Raw genomic sequence first — 24255 nt, forward strand, 5'->3', positions numbered from 1 at the left:
ACATTGATAAGTTTACCATTTATGAAAAAAATTGGACCAGCTCTGCAATGCCAGTAATTCAACCATGTCATAGAGACATCATCGTTCTCTTTTCGGTATGTCTGATTACATTGACCTGAGGCTTTATTCAGAATCATAATACTGGAGACAAGAGTCTCCATTTCTCTTCATTCCCTTGGCAGACCATTACTACAGCTGTTCAGGAAGAAAGGCTGCTTTTACAGCTAAAGCACAAGACTAGGGGTCAAGAGTTTTGGACACACTTCCAGCTCTAGCTCAGATTTTTGTGAGATTGCAGACAAGGCACCTGAGCTTCTTGGCAAAAAAAGGAAAACAGAATATCTCAATAATTCTTTCACTGTTTCAATTTTATGCTTTGAGGCAGTCCTTTTCCTCAGGACAGTAGTCAGCTCAGATACCCGGTCCTTAATCAAAGACCAGGCCTTCTGCTGGGCCCCTTGGTAGAAATCCCATCCTGGAGCTCAGTTTTAATGTTTTGAGGTGAATTTTAATGTACCATGACTGCAGGACTACACAGAGCTGCAGAAGGAACCCGAGTGCAGGCACAAAGTAAAGCTTTCTCCCACTGTAGGGAAAGCCAGAAAGACATGATTAGGTCACAGCAAAGAGTGGGCCTGCAAGAAGGCTCCTCCCAGAGCTGGTTCCCTGTAGCTGTGCAGAGAGACATTGCACTGTTCCACTGTTCCACTGCCACGGCTTGGGGAGAGGAGAGTGCTGGAAGAGAGGAAGCTTTGGGGTTTAGCAGCAGGCAGCAGTCAACACGTGTTTACCAAGATAATGAATAAATAAAGCAAAATCAAAATTAAATATCTGTTACTAAATCAGGGGCTTTCAGCTGATTCAAACTAAATGTCTACTTTGGTGTTCCAGTTCTGAGAAAAATCTGCTATTTTGAATTTCCGGATCAGTTCTTGCAAGCCTTTCCCAGATTGAAAATCTGCTGCCTGTAGCTTAAAGCAAAATGGACCAACTGTTCTCTCTCCTCCTGGGCCATGGCCCTGGCTCTGCATCTCACCCCATCTGTACCCCAACAAAGCTGAGTACCTCTGGGTAGTCACAGCAAGTCTGACGGTTCTCTGTGGCTCAAAAAGGCCTGGCAGACAGCATCCCATTTGTCCACAGTGTGATATTCTGTGAAGAGAAAGGCTGAGCTTGTATTGGCACACTGGGTAAAAACTGATGTGCTGGGCACAGCACATTAGTCTGGGCTGCTGGTCTCTGCTCTGCCTCAGCAGAGGTGGGGGCAAAGGCTGCCAGAAAAGCTTTCTGCCACCTTGGTGTCTTCTGAAGATGGGGGCTGTCTGGGGAGTATGACTGTCCCATGTGTAAGTCAGAGCAGCCCCAGAGACTGCTCTAAATTATGCAGACCTGAAATACCTTCTACAGCTATTTTACCGCTTGTGTTATTTTCATTCTATTGAAAGTGAATAAGCACAAAACTTAAAGTCTGTTCTCCTTGTGCTTTTGCTGAGGTTTCAGTCCAGCTGTACTGACCCTGCCTATGCTTAGGACTTCCCAAAAAAAGCACCATTTGGGATGGTGGTTTAGTCATGCAGACAACTGTCTGCTTATAATTGACTGAGACCAATACATTTCACATAAGCCACTTATGGTAATGACTTTTGGTCACTAGTGATGTGAGCAAGGTCAAGTTAAAACCCATGGGTGAGAGACTGCATAGTCCTTTTTGAGTCCCTGAGGACATCCGCTCTCCAGTGATGATAACTGAAGTAGCAGGGTGGATTGCTGGGAAAACTTAATTTATAAGCAAGAAAATATCTTGGAGCTTGTGCAGGGCTGTCAGCAAAGTTACTCTGCTGGGCTGGAAATATTCTGAGCGAATATGATAAGGTGAAACTGGCCAGCAGCAAGGCCTCAGTGCCATGTCACTCCCACAGCTCCATTTTAAGGATTTAAGAGAGATTTAAGTTGTGTAGAAAAGTTAATTTCTCCCCACAGACAGAAACTGTCTTTCCCAAAAGCAAAACAAGCACCAAATACTTTTAATTTCTTTTTTCCCTTTTACCTGCATGCCCTCCTTTTACCTATTCACATAATTTGCTTACTCTTCCAAAATGAAACAAGGTCTGTACTGCATGTTGCACAATGCCAGTACAGTAGGAAACAAAAACTGACCATCTATGACCTGATTCATAACTAAATTACTCCAGTCATAAAGCAGAAAGTTCAGCTCATCAATGTTTAAGGGATTCTCCCCTCCCTTTCATTTCTTGCAAAGCAGAAACATGCATCTTCTCCAGAGGCCATCAGATCCTCAAGCTGCAGCACAGAACCTGCTCCTGCAAAGAAGGTGCCAAGGGCAGGAGATGCAAGAGCTCAGGAACTAAATATGGGGCCCAAAAGTGCCTGTTCTCTTATATGGCTGCTTGAAAGGGGCTGGGCAGTCAACATTTCTGAAGTTTTGGCCAGTAAGTGCAGATTCCCTACAAATTGTAGCCCATGACTACCTGCAGGCTATGGAAAAAAACATAAATTAAGTTCTTGCTTTTGAATTGGAATACATCAAATCTCTGTTTTTAAACAGTCTGTTTTCCCATGTGGTATAACATCTATGCAGCACTTTTTAAGTGACATGATGCAGCATGCTTGTGTTTAAAACAATAATAACAATCTTATCTCAAGCCCTCAGGATGCTGAGGGGTTCAGCATTGGGTCAAATGCCACCCTTGCAGAGGATAGACTGAGGAATTTGTGTGCAGCAGTAGCTTGTGATCTGAGCACAGGGGTTTAGAAAAGGGCTGCATTTCATGACCTACAAAAGAGAAAAAAATGAGATTTACATTCCAAATGTGCTGAGCAGCCCTTTCCCTTTAGTTATTAGAGGCACTCGGCATAATTCATAATCGCCTGATGCCAGGGGGAGGGGGAAGGTGCCCGCTGCCATTCAACATCAAAATCCCTCCAGCAATAGCAGTAACGGAGTCCTGCTCTTATTTATATCGTGACAAAAAATGGCTGGCAGGAAGATACCAGCAAATATCAGAATAAATAATTCAGTAAGTGTAACAGAAGGTCACAAAGACTAACAAACATTTCTGTTTCTTCTCCTTTTCTCTCTCCCCATCTTTTAAGTACATACTCTCAAATTTCCCTGGTTTTGTGCAATACTTCTCTCCCTTCTTTTCCTTATGTACACAAAATTACAGCTTAAAATGCAGCTTCCACATTTCTCTGTTTTCTAGCCTCTCTTGTGCTGCTGATGGTTTTACTGCATCTCTCCTTCCTCTCTAACTTTCCCTTGTATTCTTTCCCTCTTTTACTGCCTGTTCCTGACATCACCCTCCACATCCTCTCTTGTGGGACAGCTGGCCATGTTAACTTGCAAGGGTAAACTCAGTTCTGAGTTATGTCACAGTAAAATGCTGATGATGTTGATAAAATCCTCTCAGCTTGATCTTGGAGCAGCAGCAGAACGTGGCCCTGCATTAAGAGCATTCCTAGGCTGCATTGCTGTGGAGTCAGATCCACCCAGTTACACAAACCTTTGAAGTGGGTGCATTTATGTCTTTGCGTACTTACACACATAAAATACTCCAAGTCTTGCTCTACATTCAGGAAAGCCAGAGAACCCTTTGACTGACAGGAAAAATCTGAACTCTTGGTGTCAGGCACTCATTTTCCAGAGCCACAACTTCCATGTAATGTTCAGTTATAAATTATGAGTGCACAAGGCAGCTCTGTGATCACTCACTCAGATGCCCAGTTAGAGGCCATGAGACTGCCCAGAATGCATTTCAGTTTGAAAAATACAATCTAAGTTTTCAAAAATACAATCTAAGTTTTCAAGGTGTTTGCAATGGAAAATTTGCCACCTCCAAGAGGAAGCTGTTCCTTGGGTTAATACCTTCCCCACTAACTGGCCTTCCATCTCATCTGAATTCAGCTGCTTTAACCTCAGCCCTTCACCTGTGATGGATCTGCCTGCTAGATACAGAGTCCTCTCTGAGCACATTCTCTTTCCATATGCAGCTTTACAGCCTATGGTGAAGCCATCCCTCAGTCCTCTCTTTGTTAAGCTTGGCTGGTTGAGCTCCATAAGCCCTGCATTACCAAGTGTGCTCTCCTCAACCATTTCCACAGAGCTACCTGGTTTGCATTATTATTTAGCACTCCCCAAACTATTATAAGTATACTTTATGGATTACTTTGTCATGTTTTTCCCTAGTCCTTTAATAAAAATGATAGCTAGCCTAATGTAAAAAACCGTTACCTGTAACATCCTGTGAAATCTGTTTTATGTCTATAGAAAATTTCATTTTAAACTCCATAATTTACCCAGCTTTTTAATCCATTTAATGTGTATCATGTTGATTTCTCTGGTTTATTAATAAAAATGTCATCTGGTACCCTGTCAAGTGCCTAAAAAAAGAGAAGGAATAGTCAATCAACACTAGCGCCTTTATCAACAAAAATTCTTTAATGAGATCTATTGTTATAAATCCATTTTGATTAGCATTAGTTAGCATATCTGTATTTAACTCTTTAATAATTTATTCATTAATTACATTAGCTGCTGCATTACTTTTCCTTGCATTTTTATATTTACACTTTTCAAGAATTTGAATAATATCAGCTTTCTTCCAGGTCTTTGCTATTTCACCAGTATCCAGGCAAATTCTAGAAATCTCTATTTATATGAATTAAATCTGGACATTTCCTTAGCTAGGTCTTTTAAAATGCTTGGAATCAAATTATTCAGATCAATTAAATTAAAATGACTGAACTTATTAACTGTTCTATCAGTCTAAATTACTGCTGGAGAAGAAAGTATTTTGTTGTCATCACATGGTGAGAATATCTTATCTAGGATTTTCCCAAATGAGAAATAAAAATTAATATTAATTAAACATTATTAAAAATATCCTTAACTTCCACAGGTTTTCTTAATCATTTCCATTTAGCAAAAGGCAAATACTATTGTTAGTATTTCTATCATTAATATGCTTTGCTATTACAGAGCATATAATAATAATTTACTTGAAGTGTCTGGGTTTTAATAGCTTTTGGAACTTTGCTTCCTGTATCAACACAGCTACCTATTGCCTTCCTTCTTCTTTTTCTTCTCCTACCTAGCTGTTATCATTGCAAGGTTTTAATTTCCAGATATTTCAGTATGTTGCCCTTTTTTCTTCCTGTGTGTGAGAAAAGGCCCATTCACAATTTTTATTTCCTGCTATTTTTACTTCCCCTCATAGCAAAGCCATTGTAATTTTAAACAATACCGTCTTCTTTCTCAGATATAGCACTACAGTTTTTTGCGGACATGCAGTAGAATGTTGTCGATAAGTTTCCAATTACCTGTCAAGATTGTTTAGATTTTATCTCCAAATTAATTTGGTCCTCTATTATTTTCAGCTTTGTAAAATTTTACACAGTTCTTTCTCCTTTTGCTTTCAGCCTTCAGGGCATTATTTTGTTTAGTATGCTTGTGCAGTTCAGTGGGATCCATTTCTCAACAGGCAAATATCTACAACTCTTGGATATTTACCTGTCTCTGCATACACAGCTGCAGACATGCAGAGCAGGAAAATGCTCATGCAGAAGGGATAGAAAATGTGCAGGACCCACCCTTCCAATGCCAGACCAGCACAGAAAGACTTCACAGACCCAAATTTGCCATCATGTCACCAAACAGCCTGGCACCCCCTGTGCTATTAACAATGTGCTCACCCCGACTGCCTTTCACTCAAATCCCCTGTACACAGCTACAGAGCCATCCAATCGTCCCAAAAGCTCTGAATCTGCTGAAAGGAATAACTTAAGTGAGTTAGGCAGAATGATTTAAGTCACCCCTAGCTATGCAGCGCTCTGCCACCCATGGGTAAAGCAGGCAAGTTTCCTAAGCAAATCCTTTCCCAGCACACGGGCTTAGTCATCAGTGAAAGCTGCTGGCTCGCTCCCATCCCAACTGTGGTTCAGCTGCTGCTCGGAGGTCAGCTCTGCAGGCACTTGATAAAGCTTCAATTAAGTGCTCTTCTTGCAGCCCTGGCTGATTTACACTTCTTGTGCCCGCATCGGCCATTTTGCTGAATCAGCCCGCGTGACGGCAGGGACCGCACAAGTGCCCAACTTCCCCTGCTACAGCACAATTAAGCTCCTCAAGCTTGGGCATCACCAGGCAGCTTAAAATAAATAACAATATTCAAATAAGTGCTCAAAAGGATTGGGGGGGAATAGAACTGCAGAGCCCATAGTACAAATATTACTACAGATGCTTCAGCTGGGTAATTAATAATACATGGCATATCTACTCCAGACAGTTTCTGAGCTGTATTTCCTCACAGAGTTGTGCATGTCAGTATTTAGATGCTACTGTGATGGGATGGTATAAAAATCTCAGTGACATGGACATCATGGTATGCTTCTCCAGCCTGTGTAATAGCCTGAAAGATCAGCATCCCCACTAAAAGGTTATGATGGAAAGGCCTGACCTTACCTGCTCGTAAATGGGGGTCACTCTTATCTGCAGTGAGCAGCTTTTATCGAAGCCTCGCACTTGTGTGCAATTGTTTGGGCTACAAGTCAAAATGGAAAGTGACTCGTAATGATTGCAAATCCCTCTGGGAAAAACGAAAAAGTAACAAGCCTAAGACGATGGAAATTGTTTGGTCGACACCATGTGCATCAAGGAAGATCTCAGTTATTTATTTTTGAGTGAGACTGGTTGAAAGGGAGCATTTACATTTGCAGCTTTCACAGAAGAAATTACTTCTACAAAAGACCACAATGTCAGAGGTGTACTGGACTATTCAACTAAAGACCTAACATTTTTATTAGTAAGGGTAGGTATATGAATTGATATGAAGCCTTGGCTTATTTTTCCTTGAACTTTTTTTGGGCAGTGGTTCAGAGTAACAACCTCAAAAAATTCACTCAAATATTTATCAGCCCTGGCACAAATTTTTCTTTGCCAGGAGCAGTGTAGTAAAGAAACAAATGAACATAATTTTACTGTCTCCTCAGGAAAAAAACTACATATCCCAGTCAAACAGAGTTTGGCAACACTGAATTGTTGACATGCTTTTATTATACCAACAAATAAAACGTTAACTGCAAGTGCTACATGGCACTTGCCTTGTATATAGGTCATTTTCTCTAGGCAAACCTCCTGCTAGACTCAAGGTAATATTTCAGGGGACTCACATGGCACCAAACCTATGCAAGAAGGAGTGATTAGTAAATCCCTATGAGGTTTGGTTTACAAGGCCTTTCTCCATTTTTTCTTGAAGACTTTTCACAAGAAAAAATTAATGCTGGGCAAAATCTATGTCCCACTGAAGTCAAAGGCACATTTGCTTCCAACTTCAGCAAGGCTGACTTAGCTCCCCTGGACTTAAAAGCAGTTTTGCTTGAGCAAGAACAGAGTAAAAGCTATGTGTGATCTTCAGCACGTTGCCCTGGGCTAACTCCAGGGAACACAGTCTTCTCAAAGCCCAGCTGCAGACATGGGAACTTATTTAAGACTACTTTAAAATGCAAATTACACTGGTGTGCTCATCATATGCCTATGGATCCACTAACATGAAAGTACGCACAATCCAGAAATATCCATGATCTAACTTAACTCTCAGCACCAGGATGCTGTGAGTTAAGAGTGAAAATCCCATATAAAGGTCCATCCTGAACTTACACAACAAAGTATAGTCTATCAGCATGGATTTGCTCTGATTTTTCATGCTTTTCTGGGTTTAAGTCTGAACCCCTAACCTCATTTTAGTACAGATTTTCTGCAGACTCACTGACAGAACAAATGACAGGCACTCATGAATTGCAAGGATATAAAAACTGTCCAAAGACCAAAGCTCTGTGGCCAGAGCTGATACAGTGCATGATTGCTATCACCAATTACTTCTTGGCACTGCATTTTGCTAAAGCAATCTGATCACTGATTTTTTGAGGTAGCAAGGAGAAAAAATAAAGTGACACCACAATTACTCTCACTTAATCATTCTGACAACCTGAGTTTGCTTTGCCATATTGGTGCTACCCACAGTGCCAGACCCATGTCCCAAGGCTAACAGGCAGGACAGAGTTATCCAGGTCCCATGGAAATGGCCAACATCAGAGTTCCCCGTGGGCAGCAGGAGCCCACACAGGTGCAGCATCACAGGGGGTCACAGTCTGCACAAGGAGGGGCTGTATGCCACCTGGCACAGGAGGTAATGGGCCACACAAAGGGGAGCTGTCAAACCAGACAGCCTCCCCAAATCACCCCACAGTGATGGCTGTGCAAGACCTGCATTGCCAAACACGAGCCTGCAAGGACGAGGCCAGCAAGGGGGCTTTGCCAGGGTTGGTGCTGCCTGGAGGCTGTGACCCATCTGTGATCTGGAACCCTGTCTCCTCTTCCCCCTCCCATGCCTCTTGCTGCAAGGTAAAGCTGCAGAGACCACAAAGCTCCTGGAGATTTTCTCCCCAGCCTGCACTTGTTTAAAGGGTTAATTCCAAAAGGCTCCTGCATCCTCTCACATACTCCTCTGTACACATGCTTCACATTAGTCACTTCTTCCTAGCAAAGCTGTGTGCTCTGATTCAGGCCAGACTCTGCCTGTGACTGAAAAAGGGACATGTTCGGTCATCTGTCCTAGTCCTGATGGAAACAAGCTGATGCCTGCTGTATTTCACGAGAGCTATGTCCCATCTAATTTTAAATGTCACTTGTAATAGCTGGTTTTTCTTCCCCAAATAACTTTTGCAGCCCTGCAGTTGTAGTCATCTGAAACCACAGGATTGGAGTTTGAATGGTCCCTGATATTATCAGTGAGCCGAGCCGTTGCTCTGCACCTCAGCCACCATTTTCCCCTTCCATCCTTTACTGAGATGGACGTGCAAATCCAAAGGAACCATTCCATCAAATCTGGTGAAGCTATCAAACACACAGCTTCTCTTCCACAGCAGAAGAAGCCTGTCTAAAGCCAAGGGAATATCTAGGTAACTGCAGCCAGTAGAGGGATTTAGGACTTTCACAAGGCATGACAAAACTGTCATTAAAGCAATAGAGCAGACCTGGGATCTTGAAAAAATGCAAAGACAATATTGTAAACAATGAGGGGGACTTGTTTGATAATGAGTTATTTCCAGCATACCACAAGATGCTCTTGAGCCTCCTGAATTCACTGCCATCTTCAATGCTTGTGTCCCCTTGGAGGAATTGCTGCACTACCCAAAAGCTCAATTACACAAACTTATTCAGAATCCCTTAAGATGTTTGGGTTATAAGGCTCGTGCTGTGCATTGATTTGTCTTCTCCTCCTCTCTGCTCACCTCAGGGCCTCATTTCCCATTTTGTGTACATTGGTTTCCTGGATTGCAGAGGGAATTGTCTCAAGGTCATACCAAGATGCTTCAGTATGGCTCAGTTATGAAAAATGCATGTAGCCAAAAATATTGTTTAAAAGCAATAGACTGAGTATATAATGCCTGTGGCCCAAAGGAGCCCTGATGTATTTAAGATACAGGGATATAGAGGCAGACTTTTAAAAACTGCCTGTACTTCACCAGTTAAAAGGATGAGAACAAATGAGGCTGTGATCTGTCAAGTGATCCTTCATCACTCCCAGCACAGGCCCATAATCCTTTGGTTGTGATTATGCAAAAGAATATTACATTGATCCTGTAAAATATCTCTGATTGGATCAATGTTATTTTCTCTCGCATTGACAAGGTCTTACATGAGAATGACTATAATTCCACTGCTAACACTGTCTTAGTGAAATCCCCCAATAAATCCTGCAAGCAGCACTGTTAGTAATACCTTTATTAGACTAACTAAACAAGATATTTATATGCAGGGCTTTCCAAAGGACTCTGGCTCCTGCTTCAGTTTCTGAAGGAAAACTTGATCAGAAGTGCTCTGCTGGAAGAATTGCCCCCAAGGAGGCTCTGCAAGGACAGAAATGGCAGGTGAAATAACCCTTTCAAGATAAAAAAGGCTGGTCACAGGCTTGCCCTTGTCCTGCCCCTACTACAGTAAGGACACAAACACATCTTTGACAGAAAAATTTCACCATGAGTCTGGTTCACAGGCAGCATTAGAGTTCAGGCTCTTCCCGCACATTCCACACACATGTCAATAGTTTGCTAACAGCCAAAGGGGAAACATGGTGTTTATATACCTTTTGTCACTTCAATTTTTGTTCAAGGACAGATTCTGGCCTTAACACTCAAAAAAAGGTCTGCTCCCCTTGCAGCCACTGCTGTCTCTCCTTACCAGTGCTTCTCGCAATCTTTCCCTTCTCTCTTTGCACATGTTTTCCCTAACTTTGCCACCATTTTCTTTTGTCCACAACTCCAAACTTTCAGTCCCAGTAGTTTCATTCTTACTCTGACCTCCCCTTCATCAGTGAGTTTGAATTTTCACCTTCTGGCTTGAAACATGATGCTCCAGTGAAATGACTGTGATCACCTTGCTAAGTCATTTTTCCAGGCTGCCTGAGGGCTCAGGCACCCACTGCATCTCTGGTTCACTTCAATAAAGTTACTTTAATCCATGAGAGCTACAAATTTATTTCAGACTTATCTTCCTAAACCTTTAAATAGAACCATAAGAATCACAAAAAAACAAAGTAGTACTTCTAATATAAAGCTGGAGAACAGCTGAAAGACCAGTATATACAGCCATACATCAATTAGCAGATGAAAAAGCTACAAAGACAATACATCAACAGAAAAATATCAAACAAAAAAACAGCATGGTAGACAATAGGCCTTGTTAAATCCTTTGAAAGCAGATTGGCATCTGTGATGGGTAAACTTTGGCTCTTACATGTTTCATGTGAAAACTTTCCCCATATTTTTTACAGCAATATACCAAAATGTCAGAGGAGTCACTTCTCAGCTCCCAGACCTTAGAAACAATGAAAAAATAATTGATATATTATCTTTGGAAAGGAACAGCCTGGTGGTAAAAGAAACTGTTAAAGACCATAGAGAGAACTCCTGACCTATTTCTTCCACTCATATCCAGTTTTCTACATAGTTGCCTCTATCTTTTGGTTCAGGTATGTGTGCACAAATGCCTAAACCATGATATCAGCTTAAAAGATTGTTGCCATAGCTCTGATGGAGAGTGAGACTTACTCAAATTAAAACTTAAACTCAGGAGCTCTGACCTGCATTTTAACACAGACCAAAACCTGGAAAGAAAGCATTGAAATGAATGGAGAAATGTTCGTATTTGAGTATTAGAACCAAGTCCTACCCTGGTGTAAATTGCCACCAGGATAGATATAACTGGGGCAATTTGTGCCTTCTGAGAGCTAAACAGTTGGATCTCATTTCAAAACACAGATCCTAAAGACATTCAATGAAACATTATCCCAAGCAACCTGAAGAGCCTCAGTCCTCAGAGGAGGTATTTCAGTTCCTAACTCACGTGCCCAAGAGGAATATTCAAACAACCTAATTTCCTAGGTGTCAGGTAAAATGTACCATCCAACCAGAGCAATCAAGTGCAGGTCACCTCAAACTTCAGGTACAGGAACTCCCAAAATGCCATGAATTGCATTCAAAGGACAGAAAATCTTTAAAGAAGCTGTGCCATTCCAGCCATCCTAATGCCACCAGCCAAAAGCTACACCCTGGTAACAAAACCAAATGGACACCAAGACCCCTCAGATGGAAGCAAGGCTGGCAGCAGGTGAAGCAGAGCTTGACTTTGAACCTTTGCCCATGTCTCGGCATTGTGGGCAGCTTCCCACTAAAGTCCTGCTCCTTTCTCCTTTCTCTCCCTTTGTACTTGTACTTTTAGAGTCACACATGGGCAAAGAGGACTTTGGTGCTGAAGAGTTCATCTGCTCCTGCTCCTACTGCTTCTTCATTTGAAGGCATTGGCAATGCAATTAGTTGCTGTGTCACAGGCTGGAGGCTGATAATAACTGATGAACAAAAGGGGGCAGATGTGCCACAAGTTCTGCTGTGGCACAGAGTGCAGGGGACACCAGAAAGAACAGCATAGGGGACAGGAAGGAAAGACTGGGGGAGAAGCAGAGGCCGTCCCTGTAGTGCCATCACTGTCAGTGTGAAGGAAAATTTACACAGACATACATCTTTCCTGCTTCCAACCAATCAAGGAGCCTGTCCCTCCTTCTCTGGAAGACACTTAAATTGCCACACTCTTCCCAATGACACCTTCTGTTTAAAAAAATGTTTAAAACAAGACCCCATGCTTTCTACAAATGGAATTTTCCAGGTCCAGAGGCCAGGACACTGTATAGGCACATTCTGCAGCCTCTTCACCACTGATAAACATGGACCTTATGGAGTGGACAGTGAGATTTGGTCCTGCTCCCATCCCCACAAAGCTGATGCCCTGGGAGTCTGTGACTACCTTTCCCACCAGGATCAATGAGTTAGAAAGAATAGCATTTGAAAATGGAAGGATTCTCCCTCAAGACACCGAGTAGAAAGGATTCCTCTTTCCTCGTGTGTTGGGGAAGATGAAACAGGAAAGCCTTATAAATATGATTGCCTGGCAAAAGATTTTGAGAATATGGAAACTATAAGTTTGAAATGAAAGCAAGCTTTGAGATACCAAGTCTTAGTTACTGAATGACTGGAAAACAATGGTATGGCCAGGTGAAGGTAATCTCCTTTTGATTAAACAATACCCTCTGCTTGCAGACAGGCCCAAGGGGCAGAGCAAACCCAACTAGCTTGGGTTAGAAAAGGGTTAGAAAAGGCCTTTAAGATGATCAAATCATTCTAGTTGTGCTTTGGCCCTTCTAATTTCCTTTTTGCATATCCTTATTACATCCTTGTAGTCCTCCTGTGCTGCCTGCCTCTTTCTCCAAAGGCCACAGTCTCTTCTTCCAACACACCACTCACTCTCAAGTCTTGGCTGCCACATGAATCCTCTACCTCCACTGCAACAGCAAACCAAAGGGCCTTGCTAGCACACTGTCCCTAAAACATGAGTGTGCCACCCTCAGGCTTATCTCTAAGAAGCCTGGCTTTATCTCTTTCCCCCTTCAAATCTAGCTCAATGAGCCCTGCCAACTTCTGTGCAAAGATGCTACTGGTCCCCTACTCCAGGAATTCTACTGTTGACTTCATCTTGACACTTCCCCTCTCAGAACTTTTTGCCTTCCCTCAGTCAGTTCCTTAAACCCTCTGTAAATTTTGTACTAATTACCTTAACATCACAACAAACCATGTCCTTAGGGGCAGAATATAAAATGCTCTACCAAAATCCTGATAATTTAGGTCTGAAGCATTTCCTTATCTTAAACCCCCAGTTATCTTCCTAGCAAAATATATCAGGGTAGTTGGGCACAGTTCAAATAGGAAAACACACGTTGCCTGTTTACTTCATTTTCCCCTGTGCATTTAACTAATCTCTCCTTTAGAACTTACTTTAAACACTGCTTGGTGTTATTATGATCAAACTAAAAGGTCCACTGTGGCCCAGACAACTTCTGCTCCTTTCTTTAAATATAGATTTGCTACTTTTCATGCCTAATGTACCACCCTAATTAGACAGATTTATTGAAAATCCTTTTTACTGGACTTGCAATGTCACATCTTTCAAAAGACTGAGATGGAAATTGTCCAACTTCCCAATTTGAGCCCATTAAGTTATTTGAGTTTTTCCATTTCCCCTGCTCCTGTTGGCTGTCTCCTTTCTCTCTCTGATCACCATAATATCCCTCCCTTTCTCTTTAACCATTACAGAATATCACATGAACAAAACTGGACAGTCTTGGGAACTGGTAAATAGAAAGGGGATGAAATTTAACATAAAATATGTAATTAGGGATCAACAATTACAAATTTCTTTCCAATGCAAATGGCTGCCCTGCAGAGCTTTTGCATTGTTGAGCAACTGTCCTCTGTGTAAAAGAGGGACCATTCTACTCTTCAAATTCCTTTATGTTTAGGCATTTGGATACTCTCTTAATCTAAGACAAATCTATATAATTGGATCATCAGCTACCATAAACCATCACCTCTTCGAAATAGCTCTAGTGACCCTAATCTACACCTGCAACATCTGAAAAAGTTTGTTTCTTTTGTTTGTGTTTGTTTCTGTTATAATATTTATATCTTTAAATGACCATTAGGCAGAAAGTAAAGTATCTACACTATAAAGGCTCTTTTGCATATTCAAAGATAGGCACTGATTAATAGGGACACAGACAGAGACAAAGAATTATACTTTCATATTCAGGCAGAAAGATCTTTTTAAACAGCTTTTGTTACCCAATAAAATTAGCATGACAGTTTCATCCTATTAGAAAGTCTAGAAATACATTTAGGAAGCTTTTTTCAAATGTCTGCTGTTAAAACTCATAACCAACAGAAGTTCTCAGAATTAAGTGAGGGCTACCATGAGACACCCCATGTCTTTCACTCCATCTGGTGAGATATCTTAACAGGATCCACACTGCTGTGTACACAGGACATCCTGGAACTCCTTAAAAGCCCCCAGCTATGCAAATACCATTCTCCATACACACACACAACTCCCACTTTCTGGAAAATATCCTGAATTAATATTATCCTGATATTTATTTATCTTCTTTGAGGTTCAAGCTGAGACTGGAACATGGCTGTTGCAAGCACTGGACAAACTTGCTGAACTCTGTTGGGGAGAGTCATGCTTACACCTCTGTAAGGGTACACAGGATAAACTCACAGCAGGAAGGCAGAGCAAGTTGTACAAGAGCCAGTGGTAGTGACTTCTCTGCTCTTTAAGCTGTATATTTTAGTGCATCTTCTGTTCTGTTCAGTGTACAACTCTGCTTGCTCCAGTCAGTCCCAAAAAGGCAGGGCTTCATCCTGAACCCTGTGGATTTCCCCCCATTCTTCTCCTCCACCACCTGGACAATCCCCTGGACTCTTTCAACAAGCACCAGCCACCTCTTCACTTCAAGCTTCCTTGGCCTTTCTGTCACCTCAGATCATCAGCATCAAGGACTTCTCGCCTGCCCTCATTCTTTTATCACTCTATCTTTCCTTGCCTTTCTCCACGTGTAGATGTTATCCATGCTGCATTCTTTCATTCACAGACCTTTTGCCTTGCATTCCCCTAGCTACTCCTGCCCTGTACCCCAAATCCCAGCTGGACTTTGCTATGTCTCACACAGCAGGGCATCCCTAATGGGAACCCTCCTGCCTGCCTAACTTTCTCCTCTATAAATGCATGGTTTCCCCATTTAAGTTCTGCTCATTTCCCAGCTTACTACTCTGGCTCAGCACAGTTAAATCTCAGACTCACAGTCACAATCACCTCTTAGCCACATTTGGCTCCTTCTCAGACCCTCCTGCCTCCTTCAGCCCCCACTTCAGCTGTCACGCAGGATTTCACCTGGTTCTTCCATGAGAAAATGACAAACCATGCTCTTCCTCTTCCAGAAGCTTTGCCTTCTGTTTCCTCTTGCCTTCCTACAACTCCTTCCCCATTCTTCTCTCCTACAGATGAAAACCTCCTATGTGGCTCTATTCCTTTCTTTTATTTGCCACTGAGCCAGTCTTACCCAGCCTCCTGCCTTTCCTTACAGCTGCTCTTGCCCTCTCTTTGCCTTGACCTCTCACACCCCTCTGCCTCTTTACTCTCATAACACAAATACCATTCAATCTCTTTCCTCTCAAAATAGTCTCATCTTAAAACACTGTTTTATCTTAAAACATTTATTTTCCCCTATAAATACCATGTCTTTTCCTCTCCTCCCTTCCTCACCAACCTCTCTGACTATGCCAGCTACAAAAGTTTCCTGGAGTTCACTGTGGTTTCCTCTGCTTTGCAACCACTACTAAAATTTTACTTTATGTACTGGGCAATCTTCAGCACGGTCTGAATACTCTGTTCTCAGCTGCTGCAGCACACTGGCTACCTGCAGTATTCTCTTGTGCTGTTTAAACTTGAAGCAGTGTCTCTCTTCAGCTACTGTGGTGTTACTGACTTCTACTGCACCACCTTTGAATCTGCTCCTTTTGCATGCCCTCCAGAAGACACTTTTGTTCTCCTAGATCTGCTGGGGTTCATGGGGCTTTTCTCTTTTTCTCTTTCTGTATTTCACTCCTTGATAATTTCAAGTGCAAACATAGATTCCACTCTGATCTCCATGGAGAAATTTCCAAGCTCACTCCTCTAACATAGACTTGTCTTCCTAGGTCCATACCCACAGTATCTCTAATATTTCTTCATGGACACACATATAACAAACTCAGCTTATTGTAATTATAACAGAGTCCCTAATGGCCTTCTTCCTTCTTTACTATATACTCTCTTCAGTAATTCCCCTCTAGATCATCACAGACAATGCTATTACTTTTCTCGTCGTTCTGGTCCAGAACTGGAGCAACATTATCATCTCATCTCTCTCACCATGGATATAGATCCAGGGGATGTCTAAGGTTTGCATATCCTCTCACCATCCAGGCTCTCACCACCTCCTGCCTTTATTACCACAATATTTCTTTTTCTGACCTTTACAAATGTGAACTTGCCCTCCATGTACGCATTTAGGATGCTGCTAGAGATATAATTTTCCCAACACATCACTCTGACCATGTCATTTCTCTTAGCAGCTGTAGACTGCTGTCCCTGTATCTATCTCATTAGTGTAATCTACTTGTCTTCATTAAGGAAATGTCAACTTCTTCCTACAGGCACCCAAAGAGGTCAATCCCCATCACCTGCTTATTAATATTTCAAGCAGACATGACCCATGATTTCTCTGGTGCCATCCCTCAATCTTTGGAAGACCATCCTGTAAGCATCCACACTTCTTATTCATTATCCTTCTTTACAACTGCATATGTGTAGGAATGCCATATTTTGTGGTGCTCACAGGAATGTGGTTTGCCTCCTGGTGTTCTAAAGCCACACCATTCATGCTGAACATAATTACTTTGTAGTCTCTCTGTACTCTCTCATAAGGCTGCATTCACTGCCAATATTTAAAGTGCAGCCACATGTCAAAAGGCCAGGGACATTTTTCTGATCCGTGATTTCTGATCCATGATTAAGGCTCATAAATCTGAGGGCAGAATGCGAACTGGCATTAATAATAGCGAACGAAATCCCTATTATACTGCTACTGAGCTGAGGTATGAGAGATTTAGTCCCTTGCCTCAGGTCATGAAGAAAGACTATGGCAGAGCTTGGACTGAATTCCAGCTTTGTAAGCCCCTGCCCTAACTGCAGTACTACCTTTCTTTTATCTATTTTGGTACTTATCTACAAAGGATTATGATTTCAGCAGGCTCAGCTGGGCAGTTCTGAATACTTATTTATAAAAGAATAAGGCCTAATGAGAAAGAAAATGGATCAATTTCCATTTTTTTTACTCTGATTTCTCTCCTGCAGGGAAAATGTGTTAGTTTATATTCTTTTAAGTGGATTCTAGTCTGAATGATCTGTTAAGGGAACATGGATCCCAGAATCCACATTATTTATTTATTCTTTCCTTAAAGACTAAGAAACACCATCTCAATTCTTTCTTTCGGTCCTAAAGAGGTAAATGCGTAGTAAAGAGTTCCAGCAGCAGTTTGTGAGCAATGAGCCATTAAGTAACTCACATTATAAGTTACTGTCATTATTTCTGCTAAACCTACAAACAGAAAGGCTTATCTACAAAGGTTCTGCAATAGTTAATGAACTCATTCCCCTCTTGAACCTTTTCTAAATGCACAGAAATACTTTTTCAATGCAAAAAAGCAATATTAATATGGATTTTTATTGCAGGAGATGACAAAATAGTTCAGACCATTTCATCTCTATTAAAATAAAATTATCTTTCAAATTTTTATTTTTAGAGTGAATAGAACACAACTACACCCATATTAAATCTTTCCTCCACAGCTTTAGCAAATTTTTAGCAGTAGGTAGAAATTATAAAACTGCTGAGATATCGCAAAAGGATTTGGATGTTCAATTAAATGAACAGGAATTAAGCATGCAGTCCTGCAGGCAGCTCTGCAAACATCAGTTTCTCTTGAGAAGGGCATGATCCTGTCATTTTTACTCAGGCAAAATTTCCATTTGTCTTCACTGGCAAATTTGTTTGAAAGCCAAGAGCTGGATTGAAATTTGCCCTTTAAAATTCATGATCAAAACCAGGTGCTGTTCTTTCAAATTACATATATGTTCTTATTATTTTTAGCAGATATATATTATCAAACTAATTATCCCAGATGTGTCAGAGGAATGTGTCAGGTTCTTCTTACTTGTGGCAAATAAACTTGTTCGTGAATTGCTAATTAAAATATTAAACTGCTTATTCAAGATATGATGGGCCAAATCCTGCTGGAACTTATACACATGAACCAGTGATTTCATCCACTAAAGGATTTTAGAAAATCCCTCAACAAGAGGATGGCTTTGCTGTATCTCAGTTGTTTGACTTCCAGTCTTAAATCAACTGACCAAGAATAATTTCAGCATCAAAAACTGCAAAACTGAGTACCTGGATAGCCTAAGATTCAACTCCAGTGCTGTCTATTGCCTGAATTTCAGTGGATGCCTCCAGCAGAACTCCAGCTGTGACAGGAGGGAGCACAGACCTTGCACTGGCCTTTCTAGCCAGGGACAATTTTAACCTCAAAGGAAACACTAAAGGCCTGAACTTGCTGCATCACCATATTCAATAAAACATTTACTATTGACTTCTGTAGGATCAGAATCCAGACTTCAATAAAGTCCCTTTTTTAACGAGTCCATTTGAAAAACATTTGGGATTTCAAGCACATATTTTAAACAATGCATTTGAGTCTTGAATGTATTAAGGATAGATGAAAAAAATGGCTGTCCTAATTTACCTGTCAAAACCATTGCACTTTAAAAGTCAAATCTTGAGCATTGTAGGGTATGGCAAGAATCTTAACAAAAAAAAATCTTTTTGCTCTTTGCAGCTAGATACAGCTGCAAGTAGCCTCTCTCAGTAGCCTCTTTCCATTTGTGTATAAATAATCCCTAGTGACGGCTGGAGTAGTCCTGTTAAGCCTTTCTTCCTCAGTTATGCCCTGCCTCTGACAAACCAAACCAGAGAATGCTTTCACCTCAGAAATCTTGCCTATTATTTCATGTGGAGGTAGGCTGCACAGGAATTATTTAGGGTTTGGGGTTTTTTTCAGTGGTGGCATGGGCTAAGTATACTCACAATAAAATGTTTTTAAAATAGGATTTACTATGACTTGCAAAGAAGAAAAGAAAGAAGGTAAAAGGAGGGTTGGAAAAACAAGGTCATTGTAAATTCTGGGGGTTTTTAAATAAAAATTGGATTCCAATGGCAGGCATCAGAGCCCCATCCAGTCACATTTAACTGGCAGCCTTCCAAAGGCAAGATGAAAGGTCCTCTGAGTAGTAATTGTCTAAATGGAACAGACTCTGGTTATTGTGCAACTTCTTCATCTACTTTATTGTACCTTTATAATTAAATGATGAAATTCGCTTTTTTCCCTTCTCATTTTCCTCTCAACTACTGCAGGAAAGCATCTGAGCAGCATTGCCATAGGATGCAGGCAGACTCTGGGGCTCCCCATTTTTTTCTGGCTCACTACAAGTCGTGCACAAGGAGTTGTGAGCTGCTGGTTGCCAAAGCAGGACATAAACTCTGCCTTCTCCAGACACTCACCTGCATTCCAGCTCTCTGCTTGCTTAGCCCTGCAGTTGGTTGGCTCACTCAGAGTTGTTGCTTGGGTGAGGGATTGCTGCTTTTGCTAGAAACTCCCTGCTAAACAGGAAAACAGTAGATATGATGGGACAGGGTGAGCTCTATGATCAAAGGAGCCTCCAGCAGCAAAGGCTACTCAGTTTGTGAGGGAGAAACACCTGAGAATTGGAAGGGGTTTAGAATATTATGCTGAACAACCCCAGAGACAGCATTTCCTGACTCTGCAAGGCTTTAGGGATCAGGAGTGAAACTCTCGTCCCAAGACTCTAAAAGGCTCAATCAGATGTGAAAGAGTCAGAGGAACAGCTCTATTAGCTTTCTTTTTCACTGGTCCCTCTGTATCAGAGTGCTTTCCCTCAGTCCAAGCAGTCCATTCCCAGAAATACAGATTATTCAGCAGAGGAAAAGTTAGCAAGACTGAGACCTCAGTTTGCATGTTCAACTCCAATAACTTCTTTACTGATTGTAATTTCTGTTGTTTCTGATTTTTTTTTTCATCATGTCAAAGAGAAGAAATGAACTGCCTAATTTTGTTGGAACTTTAGAATACTCCTTTGGTCTCATGCTAGTCTGCCTCTCCTTGAGTATTCTTACTTGTGACAATCTCTTTTAATTCACTGCCTATTTACCTAATTGTATTAGTTTAAAACATGCACATGGGTTCTATGAAAATACAAAAAAGAGAATAGGAGAAATAAAAATAGGACCAACTATTTTGTATACGTACTGCTATCAATTATACCTATATATAAGAAACCTGAAGCAACAGATCTCCAGCTTTTCTGGCTAAATCCAACACAAAGGTCTTGATTTATTTCCCGGAAAGTAAAAATTAATAAATACAGAATAGAATTACAGAAGTGGCCCAACCTATTCAGGAACAGAATTGGTTTTTAAAATCACTGATATCAGAATATTGCCAAGTACCACAGTTCCTGATCCTGCCACAAGCCATTGCCTATAGCTTGTATTAATTTCAGCAGAGTTCACAAGCAGAATAACTGCAGGGTATTTGCAGAGCTAGTTAGGCTCTTAATGACCATTTTTTGTTATACTTTGATAGACAAATCTCAATAGACCGTTCTCAATACTGAAAGTCTTGCCTAGGGAAAAATGTAGGATCTGTTTTAAACTAAATGGATCACAGATTCTGTCCAGCTTTAAAAGCAAACAAACAAAAAACCAAAACACTTAAAATTTACATTCAATTATATATAACATTATACACCATATTTGAGGCCAGAGCCTGCATTAGTTTATCCACTTCTACAAGAGGTATATTACATTAAATTAACAGAGGAATAAGAGTTAAAGCTGTATGTCCATCCTCTTTTATAAGTTATCTGCCCTGGATCTCATAGAGAGTGATTTCATCTGTGTAAGGATATGTGCCCCAGCCAGGTTATTTGAACACTACACAGGGAATATCTGCAGCCCCTCACACCTGCACATGACATATTCTGTCCACACACCCATCCCTGCAGCTCCTAAACCCCAAAAAAGGATCTGTCATGGAAGTGAAAACTACTTTTAGCTTTTACCTTCATGATATATCCTGTTGGTATGTACCTGGAATACCTGCCTTGTTTTGAGCTCACAGCTCTTCTCAGCACTGGACAGCAGCAACACTTACTTCACTTTCACCACATAAGTGAGGGTCAAAAAGGAAACATCTCTATTTTTATTTCTGAGCAAGTCAAACACTATTTTATTGAATTGCCATTATACTTGCCTTTTCTGTGTTTCAGTCTAGAGGTGCCAAAGCACATATATATTTATTTATATATGTGCTATACCTCTATATGGGTGACTCTTCCTCATGGCTGAGAGCTACAGCATAGACAGATCCTCACCCCAGAAAGGCCAGCAAATGAACTGAAATGCTGCTGTTTAATGTTACAAGTCTCCCTCCTCGAGCACTTCTCTCATCCCACAACGAAGTTTGCTAGAAGTGTATCAGAAAACACTTAGAGCAGGCAAGGAGTGACACACCCAGATATTTGCACACAGCTCCTTTACGTGCACACGCTGCACATCTGACCTGGGGCAGTGGGTTTGCCTGGCCATCTGCAGCCACAGCCACACAGGGTGTGTGTGCGGGGGCACTCACTGCACTGGGCCCAGGGAACCCCTGCTGGGTGTTTGGAGTTAGCTTACTCCACACACATGAACACGAGACTACGGCAAGATCTTTCAAAGACCACCTTCTCCTGCATGCAACCACCTCATCTTGCTTTGTCACATTCTCCCTGTGGGTAACACTGCCATTACACATAACCCTGAGACACAGAAATTCAGCTGTTTCTGGCAGGAGAAATGGACATTCCTGCTCCCAGGACAAGCCAAGTGGAGAAAGAGGAAAGACTCTCACTTATTTCAGGCTGAAAATCCTCTCTAATAACCACAGCTCCATTTGCAAAGGTGAGCTCTGTTGACATGTTTGCCCGCTGTCAAGGTTGAATTTGTTTATGCCCCGAGCACAGCGAGCACACGTGGCAGAGCAATCCAGCTCACCATGGCCAGCCCAGCACACACCATCCTCGCCTAGATGGAGAGCAGGAATCATTCCCTTGGCACTGAAACCAGCAGCAGGGTGTCTGGGTGCTGACAGCCTTCTGACACATCCACCTGTCATTTAAAAATGGGGCTGAAGACCCCAATCTATTTCCTAGGAGTTGTTAAATAGCAGCTGGATATGAAGGGTCCCTAGAAAGACAGGCAGGATCCCAAGCAGTGATCCAGGTACACCACCTGCTTGGACTGGTTTGGTACAAGTTTCTACCATGCTACTCACAGCCAGTGCTCACTCATAAAACATGTGGAACAAAACATGTACATGGGCACACGTGTGAGAACCCCCCTCCTGAATAATTAGCTTTAGGCAATAATTCCACTTGTAATGTCTGAGGAGGGAATTAATGAAGGCTATCAAGCAAGTTTGGGATAGAGAACACTCTTGGAAGACAAGTATTTTGGAAGATGGCACTGTGCAAGGAGCAATGATTTCACTACAATGGAAATAAACCAATGGGGAATCTTCTGATTGCAACAGAAGAACCATGGGAGGGAAATGTTATTTTGTAGTACAAAGTAACCATGCTGTGGGTAGCAAAGATGCCTTCATCCTTTACTGAAACCCTCATCATCCTGCAAAAACATGCATCTTCTGTTTAGCTAGGGGTTTATGCATGTATCCCCTTTCCTAGACTTCAGATCAAAGAAACATTTGGGGCAAAATGACCATCACCTTCAGTCACTACCCTGAGGGAGCAATTAAGACAAAGGACCAAAAGACAGGGAAAAAAAAAAAGCACAAAAATGCTACAGGCAAACAGATGCATCACCACCCCAAGAGAAAATTATTCGTTTCCAATAAATTCATGTAATGTTTTGTAGATATTGAAAATATTCCAAAGCATAGCTCAGTGTAAACAGCAAGCTGGGTCTCCTCCTGCTCTTTAGCATTTCTCTTTGTTTACTCTCCATTTGAGGATAGAAAAAGCCTACATGTGAGCACTGCAAATGGTGTATTTCAGGATGGATGGGATATTCAGAAAAGCAGCGATGAAACACAGACACATGTAGCCTCCAATAAAATATTATGTACTTTGCCCAAGCTACCAGGGTCAAACAAACTGAAAAAAAAAAAAAAAAAGGCAACAGTGTCTCCTTTATGCACGCTTCTTATTTGTGTGTGGAAATAATCTGATACCATGGTGATGGAAAGACTACATCCAGATTAGAGAGAGAGGCATGAAAAAGATATTCTGGGGCATGTGTCTTCTCACCCTCATTGCCTTCTTGCTCCCAAACCCCAGGAGTAGAGATCCTGTGGGGAATTGCCCTGGCAGTGCTTCTGGAAGCAGTGCCCAGCCAGGCCAGTTCACCCATTGCAAGGAGAAGCACTTGGCTAGAGACGCCAGCTCCCATCTGTGAGCCCAAATGGCTCTGCTCAGCCCCTGCTCATCTCAGGAGCGCTTGGCACGTTCATCTGGTCACAAAAACAGCCCTTACCTTTGGCAATCAGCTCCTCCAGCTCCTGGTCGAATCCTTGTCGGTGGCATTTCCTCCAGAGCCCCATGTTGGTGGAATTGTACTGTCTGTTGCACTCGTCAACAGCGCTCATAGCAAAGATCTGCCTCCTGTTCCTTGCCAAGAGGAGTTTCCCTTCCCAGCGGTCCAACCTAGACCTGCTGGCCCTGAGAGGCAGGTTGTTGTTGGAGTTATAAATGAAGCCAGGATCATTCCTCTTAGTGGTGATGCTCTTGCACCTCTCTCTGTGCTTCCTGGCATCAGTTTCGTACCAATGGTCAGAGCAGATCGCCACAGCCAGCATGCCAAGGGCACACAGAGCTAAAGAGAGGCCAGCATAGAGCAGTAACCTTCCAGCAGCCATGCCTCAGCTTCACAGAAACACCATGGACATCTTCACAACAGGCAAAGCCACTGGGGGTGAGAGCGGAGCAGCTGCTGGGTGTCACTTGGCACAGACCGCCTCAGACATCCCCAACTCCCGTGGCTCACATCCACGCTGCAGAGGGATGCTGAGAGCACTACAAAGTTCTGCCCTGGAGGCAGTCTTGGAGTCTCATCTGCC

At 42.0% G+C, this 24255-nt stretch overlaps 1 protein-coding gene across 1 annotated transcript in view; it reads right to left on the reverse strand.

Annotated features, from left to right (window-relative positions):
- TMEM178B (transmembrane protein 178B) overlaps positions 1 to 24054 on the reverse strand; it is a 206643-nt gene extending 182589 nt beyond the window's left edge. Inside the window, exon 1 of the mRNA XM_058805891.1 lies at positions 23673 to 24054. Coding sequence (XP_058661874.1) covers positions 23673 to 24054 — 382 coding nt within the window. The remainder of the gene's footprint in view (positions 1 to 23672) is intronic.
- Positions 24055 to 24255: the final 201 nt, after the last annotated feature.

The sequence above is a fragment of the Ammospiza caudacuta genome, chromosome 5, assembly GCF_027887145.1.
Source record: "Ammospiza caudacuta isolate bAmmCau1 chromosome 5, bAmmCau1.pri, whole genome shotgun sequence".
Lineage (NCBI taxonomy): Eukaryota > Metazoa > Chordata > Aves > Passeriformes > Passerellidae > Ammospiza > Ammospiza caudacuta.